This window comes from Archocentrus centrarchus, chromosome 6, assembly GCF_007364275.1.
Source record: "Archocentrus centrarchus isolate MPI-CPG fArcCen1 chromosome 6, fArcCen1, whole genome shotgun sequence".
Classification (NCBI taxonomy): domain Eukaryota; kingdom Metazoa; phylum Chordata; class Actinopteri; order Cichliformes; family Cichlidae; genus Archocentrus; species Archocentrus centrarchus.
In genome coordinates, this window is record NC_044351.1 from 14142799 (window position 1) to 14152222 (window position 9424).

General features: G+C 39.1%; 1 protein-coding gene across 2 annotated transcripts in view; it reads left to right on the plus strand.

The window, feature by feature from the left end:
* plxnb2b (plexin b2b) overlaps positions 1 to 8160 on the plus strand; it is a 128821-nt gene extending 120661 nt beyond the window's left edge. For both annotated transcript variants that reach the window (XM_030730891.1, XM_030730892.1), the window contains 6 exons: positions 73 to 233; positions 3032 to 3179; positions 3359 to 3423; positions 3562 to 3637; positions 4562 to 4636; positions 5180 to 8160. In XM_030730891.1, coding sequence (XP_030586751.1) covers positions 73 to 233; positions 3032 to 3179; positions 3359 to 3423; positions 3562 to 3637; positions 4562 to 4636; positions 5180 to 5284 — 630 coding nt within the window. In that variant the 3' untranslated portion in view covers positions 5285 to 8160. The remainder of the gene's footprint in view (positions 1 to 72; positions 234 to 3031; positions 3180 to 3358; positions 3424 to 3561; positions 3638 to 4561; positions 4637 to 5179) is intronic.
* The last annotated feature ends 1264 nt before the right edge of the window (positions 8161 to 9424 follow it).

The window sequence follows — 9424 nt, forward strand, 5'->3', positions numbered from 1 at the left end:
CTTTGTCTTTGGTATTTCTGGCTGTATTTTGTGTCTTTGCCCTGCCTCACATTATTTGTGTCCCCCTTTCAGGGAACACTGCAGCAGTTTGTGGATGACTTCTTCCGCAGCGTGCTGTGCTCTGGGGCAGTGGTCCCACCTGCTGTCAAATATTTCTTTGACTTCCTGGATGAGCAAGCGGTGAAACACAACAATGTGGATGAGGAGACTATCCATATCTGGAAAACAAATAGGTAAAACAACAGGACAACTGCATATACTGATGGTCACTCTCAAAGTTCCATTTGTATGCTGGATGTATACTGTAATAAGGTGCTTTGCTTCAGTAAAAGTACCAGTATCACTATGTAAAAGTACAGTTTAAGCTGACTTTTAGTAAAAGTGTGGTAGTTGATTAAAGCAGAGGGGCTAAGATGAAGTAAGATAAATGATTAATGCTGTAAAAAGGATTCAGCAACACAAATTTATATTTGTTTTTTGCACTTTTTTCCTAATTCTGGCCTCATTCCATGAAATCAATTACTGTACCCCCACATGACTCCTTCAAAACATAATGAATATTTTCTGAGTTAGAGGCCCCTGAAGTACATATGAAGTACTATTATTTTTCTCCCTATCGTTTTTGGGCCCTCATAGCTGTATAAGTACAGGAGATAGCCACTCAAAATATTCTCACCTGAAAAACACATTTAAGCTCTTTTAAAAACTGGAACCAAATCAATTTTACATCCACTCCAAGTGTCACAATGTAAAGCAAATAATTTTTTTTTTTTTAATTCGCCAGGAATTTTTTTCTTTGACCATCCACATCAAAGAATATATCATGGTTAAGCAAGACTGCAGCATTTTAATTTCTATAATACAGAGTAAGAGAAGCATTGGTGCACTGGATTTTTTTTTTTTAATCTGTTTTCTGGTAATTTGCTGCAGAACACTTTAAAAAGTGCATTTTGGGTCATTTTTAAATGGTTATATCTGTATAATAGTTTGGGCACATTACACTAATCAAATAACGTTAGATCCTGAAGATGTTTTCCAATCCTTGCAGTCAGAACATGCAAAAGGATGCAGATCACATTGTTCCTCTGTGGCTCTGTGCCCCATGTAGTCGGTATAGATATCAGCCTTTTCCATTAAGGTTCATTAAGTGTTCTGGTCATTAGCAACCAGTCCATTGTTGTGGGTGCTTTTCACTTGCTATTAACTGTATTTCAACCAAATGTCTATAATTACTAAATCTTGTTTCCTATACCTCTTTCTTAAGAGAACAGGAAATTATAGAGTCTTATAAATCTTGATAGTATCTTTTATCTGACTAAATGCTTAAAATAACATTTTATATCACTGGAATATGTGAAATCTTTTCATCTTCAGTTTAATAAACAGAAACATTATTTTTTTCCCCCCAGAATTGGACTGTATATGTATCTTTGACATTTTTGCCGGTCGATATCTGTGATCAACATAAATCTTTGTTTTCCTCCTCTGTTTTAGAGAAATGCATTTCCTCCTTAGGCCTCCAACTCTTTATACTAACTGAACCACTAAACTGATTATCTGATTCAGTTAGTCTTAATGCTTTCCATTAGATAGATGCTTTTTTTATGTCTTTGTTTGTTTGTTTTTTTAAAATCTGAAAACCACTGAGTAGCTAAGTCCTAGTAGTTTAATCTAAAAGAGTAAACTATCGTTCTAGTATAATTTCTTCTTCACTGTAGTGGTGTAGAAGTATGACATAGTATAAAAAGAAACCTCCTAAATGAAGTAATAGGGCCTCATATTCAGACTTGACTATAGTGTATAATTTCACAGCTGACACACAAACACCCAGGAATCTGATTCCTACCAACATAAATCCTGCTGCCTGAGACACTGTAACTCTCCAAGAAATAAAACTTACTTATCCCAGAAAGGACTGAATACAAATCCACAATTTCAGCTTACTTAGTTTGCATTTGCAATCCCCCTGCTCCCATGTGACATTTAAGTGCATAAATTAGTGTCACGTCGGCTAAGGCTCAAGCATACAAGACGACGTGTTGCATGTAGATGCCAGTGATTGACGCAAGGCTGGCAAGAGAGCAGCCACACAAGGACAGAAGATGAGCGATTTAATTACTTACTACACTCCACACCACATTCTGCATCCACCCGTTCTGTTTATCAAATCAACTGAGGGCCATGTACTAAATATGAATGTGTGTATGAGGCATAACAACAAACAAACATGGTAATTATGTCCCAAGCTAATTTAATTCTGTGATTATGGCAACATTGCTATTTTTATGCTTCTATTGTATTCTCACTGCAGCCGTCCCTGGAGATATTACCAAACCAGTATGAATTTTACACGGTGTGTTTCCTCTCTCAGATGGCAAGAGGAGGAGCTTTGTTTTTTTCCTGTAAACTTCCGTATTTTTGGTGTTCCTTTTAATGTAAAAGCTGACGGGAGGTTGGAAGAAAGTCTGTGGAGTTTGTGTTTTTCCATTCAGAAGGGAAATTAGCAAGAGCGCTCGAGCATTGTATTATGTAGTCTGGGCTTTAAGTTGTTAGGCCACACAGGAACTTTAGAGGTCAAAGGTTTGCAGCTGCCTTATTATTTATAATCACTATTTGTTACAGTAGACAAACATCACTGCCTGTTACTTTGTCCTGATCCCTTTAGGTGTTAAAAAAAAAAAAAGTCTTCCGAGATCTTTTTTTTTTTTTTTTCATTTAATTTTCTGTGAACCGCAATAGTTTTCACGGAGGTCAGCATCATATGAAACAGTAATATAAACTGACAGTCAAGGGTATTGTTCTGAATAAACTGACACCTACAAGAAAGGCTTTTCTCCATCCCTGTTATTATCTTGTACTGCACTCAATTGCACCTCAGGCAAGTGCTCTCACACATGAAATGAAATGCCTCCCTGACTTAAATTAATTCATGGATGTAATGTGGTTGATGAGATTTTCCCCCATTCTGAAGCAATAATAATGATAACAACCAACGATGATAGACTGATTTCTCGCCCTTTTACCCATGCAGCCTGCCTCTGCGGTTCTGGGTGAACATTCTCAAAAATCCCCACTTCATCTTCGATGTCCACGTCTCTGAAGTGGTGGACGCCTCGCTCTCTGTCATCGCCCAGACCTTTATGGATGCTTGCACCAAGAGTGAGCACAAACTCAGCCGGGTGAGTAGAAATGAGTGGACGGAGGTGGAGGGGATAGAGAATGTGGGGAAATGAGGGGAAAGGGGGAGGATGGGTGAAATGATGAACAAAAGATGAGAGCAAGTTTGATAATATGAGAAGGTCATAGGCCTATTAATTTGAAGTGCCATTGTCACTGAGCTGTATTTTCTTTCCTCTAGGACTCTCCAAGTAACAAACTACTCTATGCAAAGGAGATCTCCACATATAAGAAGATGGTGGATGAGTAAGTACGGTCAGCTCTTTCCATCTGTTTTCATTGGAGATTGTAATACCTTTTTTTAAATAACAATTAACATAATGGAGCAATTACCACCTCTTGTCTCCTCTTTATGTGTGTGTGTGTGTGTGTGTCTGTGTGTAGTTATTACAAGGGCATCAGGCAGATGGTACCTGTCAGTGACCAGGACATGAACACTCATTTGGCAGAGGTGTCACGGGTGAGGAACACATCTGTCATTTTCTTTGCTATTTCATTTACCTTGGTGTTAAAGTTATAATCCTTAAGATTTCAGTCCTGGATTATTATTAAAATCATGTTGTTGTTTTTTTTTTTAATTCAGCAAAGTGTAGGTATTGAACATATTTAAGGTTGCTGATTTTATTTATTTATTTATTTTTTTATATGCACCCGGGGACCTGCAGTGAAGTACTATTCTTGGTTAAGAATGAAGTATTTTCTAAAGCCAGCCACCTGCCGCATCTTTTGTACTGGCAGGTTAACTGTGAGAGATGTAGTTTATTCAGCTGGACATAGCTAGACATAGAGTGATTCATGCTAATGCTAACGTTAAAATAACCCTAATTTTGTTTTTTTCCTTTAACTGACAGCAGATCGGGTCGGGTGACGCGGGAAACCAGTGGAGAAAGTTGTAATTGAATCATGTTGCATTAATGTGGCATTCACTCTAACCGTTTGGCTACAAATGCCCCTCCACATAATGTTTTCCACAGGAAATGTAATATGAAAATTGTATTTTTACTTACTGAGCCAAGGGTGCACTTTGCAACTCTATGCTGCAAGAAAAAAAACAGAAGAGGAACTGGTGTGTTTGTTTACATTGTGTCCAAATGAACTCAAATGGTTTTAAACAAAAAGCATGCCGATAACTGACTTCCTTTATACTGTAATATGAAAAACAGGATTTGAGTTTATGAAAATCTTAAGGATTATAACTTTAATGCCCGGTGGTATTAAATATCGGCATTGTTCTTTGCAAAGGCTTATTTATTTTCTGTGCAGTAATTCTCAATTGCATCTACGGCATTTTAAAAACCTGGACACAGTTTATTCAGCTGGGTGCAGGTTTATGGTTTAGTTACATTTCTACTTTAACCTTTTAATTTCTGTTTATCTTTTCCAGTCTCACACAGACAAACTGAACACACACGTGGCTCTCCATCAGCTTTACCAGTACGCCAGCAAATACTATGATGGGGTAAGAGGCCCTTCTCTTTCCTATCACACCCAAAGGAGGCTATTCCACTGAATGCACTACTGCCCACTATATTATTGGTTTTCCCTTTTTCTCTCTTCACTCTTGATATGCCAGAAGAGTGATTGTATGAAATTTTAATTGAAAGCATTTCTGTGGGATGTGAATTGGAAAATTGCTCTGGGAATTGATTTTTAAGAGTCCATTGTGCATTGCCACTTGAGGTCACGAAAAGGGGATAAACAAAACCTAATGAACAAGTTGGATAAACAAATGGGGCTGTCAGTCTCCCCTAAGTGGGACTCACAAACAATAACGGCTTATGTGACGTGATTGTTGATGTCAAATAACACCATCTTCTCCTCCCACTCTCCACCCTTCTTCTTCCCCTTTGTCCTGTGCTTCTTCTCCATCCATCCCTCCTCCTTGTTTCTTTGCTTTTCCGACATTACCCCTATGCCTTCTTTCTCCCAATTCTTCCTCGACTTCCTATTCCTGACTTCTCTCCTCCATTTCTGTCCTCCTTACCTGCCATCCCTTTTTCAGATAATCACATCCCTGGAAGAGGACCCAGCTGCCCAGAGTAAACAGCTGACCCTGCGGCTCCAGCAGATAGCAGCCGCCCTGGAAAAAAAAGTGACTGATCTCTAACCCACTAAGTGGAAGGAGGGACCTAGAGTGGGGGTGGGGGTATTGCCAGTGACTACAGGGGCTTATTTCTTTTTTTAGTGAATAAAATATAGAAATGAGGAAATGTGAGAAGGGACTGATGTGGGCGTATATATTGGAGAACTTGGCCCTGGGGTAATTTTCTGTTCTGTGGAGTAACAGACTAATGAAATGCAGAAAAAGAGAAGACAGGAAGAAAATGGTGGGTTACACTGTCATAGGTACGCCTTAAAGCTCACTTGCCAAACCTTAAAGGTCTGTGCACTCATTCATGCTTCACTGAATATTGCTCCCACAATGCAGTGCGGCAGAACTCTCTCTGAGATTTAAGCCCCTCTGTGGAGCACTGGCATAGGAGATAATCAGATGTTCAATTTCTCGCTGTGTATTAAAAAAAAAAAAAAAAAAAAAAAAGTTTTAAGAGTTGTATTATATATTTTTTTTATTGTGCAGTCTTTATGCGGAAAGCTTTATAAGAAAAAAAATATCTTTTTAAATGGATCACCTTGTGGTGCGGATAGTGTTTTTATTAGCCTGTGTGCGCGTAGATGCCTGTGTGAAGTACTTGTGAGCAAGAGTGTGTGTTGCTAACCTTAAGTGTGTGTTTGGGTGGATTGCACATGTGCGAATGTGTGTGGGATTGTGCGTGCACACACGGGATGCCTACTGGTCAGGCGTGAGGGCGAAGGGACGCCTGCTTTGTTATTTTAAGTCCCCATACTCAGTAACACACTGGAGCCTGTGCTCTCAATGAGCTTTATGACAGAGACCAAAGGGTCCTCAAAAGGACGCTGGTTAATCTTGCAATGTGCAGGCTCATATGAATGACAGGTCACCAGTAGTATCGGTAACATTTCAGTTCAGTTCTTTTCTTTTGGTTCAGGCTGCATTGCCAGTTGTGCTTGTGGAAATCAATAATAGCACAGTCTGTCTCCCTTTATTGTACAGTGCCATGAAACATTCCACTTCAACTAAAGCACAGAAGGACATTTAACACGTTTTAAAAGACATTTCAGTTAATGACTGTTTTCAAATTTATTTTTCTTTGCTATATTATTATTTTTTTAATGTCAGCAAGAAGCAACCTTTTTCCTGCCACTGATTCATGTCACTCATATTAGGCCTGCAATAATGTCAGTATACCATGAGCCACAGTAAACAGTTGCATTAGCTTACTAAAGTAGCAATTCAGCAATATGTTAGAAGATTATTAGAATTGTTTTATGCATTACTCATGTTTATGATTATTGTACCATATTTTTAGTATTACCCTTGTAACGTTCCAAATAGTCATCAAGCATTCTGCCTCTACACAAAATAGCCTGTCGCTGATGTTTATAATCTACCAGAGATGCAGTTGGTACTTAAATGGCATGCTCTGAACAGTTATCGTGGTTTTAGCCTCTGTATGATGTCGGAGAGGTTTGGTTCAGTCGTGTACATAATTGTTATATTAATTGGGTTATTGATATGTCAGTGTCAGAACCGAGGTGTCGCCAGGGTAGGTGGGTTATTTCTTGGGCCATTAGACGCCATCTCTAAATTGTAGGCCTTGCTGTTGACAGATGATTTAATTGTACTTGCTGTATCTGATCGTGGTTGTGTGTATTTGACGGAGCATAACGAGCTCCAGAGACCCGAGAATGTTAACGATTCCTGCCTTCGCTAGAGAGAGATGTGCACAGACCTCGAGCTTGCCTGCCTGCTGTCTCAGCATGGCACCCTGGCATCCCGACCAACGGCACTTGGCACTGCCCACTCGGCGCAGTGCAGAGTGGCACTCTGTATAATGGAATCAGCAGGGGAGGCTTTTGATCTTAATTGCATGCCGACTGCAGGCTCCATCCTTGTCTCCACTGTTGTTTACTGCTGAGTCCTTTCTTACTGACAGAGTTGATGCAAGAAGCTTCTTTCAGAGCCTTTCTTTCACCAAAAATGTGCCTTAATAAATAGGATAATACATATATTGTTTCTAAATTATTCTACTGGTAACCTAGGTGAATATGATGATGATAGTGATATAGACACAGCAATGTATTTGGACTTGTGATCTTATGTGTGCTGTCTAAAAATGCTAGATGCCCTGCTGCAGCCATTTGCGTGCCAATAGGCTGAAAATGTTTCAGTAAGATTTCTTTTATGGTTGCAGTTTTGATGTGTGCATTTCCTTTGGGTGTCTGTGATGTGTGCTTAGTAGGACTTTGGTGGCTAAGGCAAAAAGCCAAACTGAATAAATGTAAAACAGTGGCCAATGTGATTTGGGTTTCCCTTGAAAATGTCTGGCATTCCTAAATTAGTCTAACGCCAAAAGGTTATCCTTATGTAGATGGATATAGCGCAAAATTGTTCCAGTTGTGTTCATTTTTTGCCCTGTGTTTCTCAGCTATTCCACAGTGTGTACGATAAATGACTATCTATACTCGACAAATGACCTTTCTTACTGCTGTGCAGTTATTATTTTTATTTCTTGTTTCCTATACCATATAAATCTTTGTAAAACAGGTTGAAATACTGTATTCTAACTGTATAATCCTATGCATTGAGTCCTAGGACAAAAATAACAAAAGAGAAAAAAAAAAAAACTGTTCGTGCAGTTGTCGAGACTTTTTTCCATTTTGAAACTTGTGAATGTGCTGTAATGATAAAAGAAACTGGGACGCTCCATTTTCAGTACAGGACCATTAACGGAAGCCAACGTTTTCCTTCGCATCCGAGGCAGCTCAGAAGATTCTCGATCTTGTACCTGATCTGGTTGTACTGGATGAACTTAATTTTACAAAAGTTGTGTGTGGACGGAGAGTTGCAGGTTTCATCATACGCTCCTCCGTTAATAAACTCATAGACATATACGCCCTTCATATCTGCTGTGTTTCTTTCATTTTCAGAATATTGATTTGCTTCAACTGGACACCCGCCTCTCACAAATCACAATGCATGAGAAACACTTACCTTGGATGATAGAATAGCTTTTTTTTTCTCCATTAAAGCAAAATATTTTTCTGTAAGTCTTTGGTATTTATACAGCTCAATGCATGACCTTATGAAGAGAATATATAAAGGTAAGAGTAATGGGTGAATTTTCTGAAAATTAAAACCAGCATATCCCTTTATGAAGAAGAGGGCCAAGTGCCAGAACCTCAGGTTTTTTTTTCTTAACACAAATATTCCTTCATATTATGACCCTAAACGACTTTGTTGATAACATCAGTTGATATCATCAGTCTTCATATGCAGCATACCCTGTGATGGCTGATGCTTTTTCCCCCAAATGCCACATCAGGTTCCTGTCACAAGGTTCAGAATACAAACTAGAAGCCAAGGTCTGGCTTCATGAAACGAGTTGATAATATAAATAGCCGCGCATCATCTCTGTCATCGGCAGTGAAGGTTGGAAAAATTGCGGCAAAAACATTAATTAAGTACTGACAGCTAAGAATGAAATTGGAAAAAAGAAAGATGAAAGGCAAAATTGCCTCATCTGACTGCTTAACAAACCCAGACGCAGGGGTGGAGATATCAAAGACAGGCTAGAAGCCTGTACAGGCCATCTTCTAACTGAGCAGATCACTGATGCAGCAACAGATAGAATAACTTCAAGGGCTGCTGCCAAAGCAAGAGCGATTACACTTGATTATCGCAAACACTGCATTTTGTACACTATCCTTGATCACTTGTGGGAAATCAAAGGCAATACAGTACTTTATATTCCTATTAGGACACGCAGCTTACATCATTTTGGGATTCAACGTTATTTGCCGTGCACTGCGCTTGTGATAAGATTTCTAAATAACCATGCCCTTCACTGTCTAGAAATCAATGATACCGCACACTAAGAATAATTATTTTCACTCCACCTCGGTTGCTGGGTTTCAAGAAATTGGGTTAAAATCTGCATGATTCCTGGCTTCTGTTCTTCTGCCTAGGATGCTTCTTCACACAATCCAGCCAGGCTTTCCTTCAGCAGGTTGAGTTTCACCTCCATATTTCAAACCTTCTAACGAGATTTGGCTTTGATTTTGTCTGCCTTGGGGAGGAGGACGAGGAGAACTTGGAGAAAATAAAAACAATGATAGTGTGGTGTCATTCTAAACAGTTGTTTTGATGAATAATTTAAGACCATGC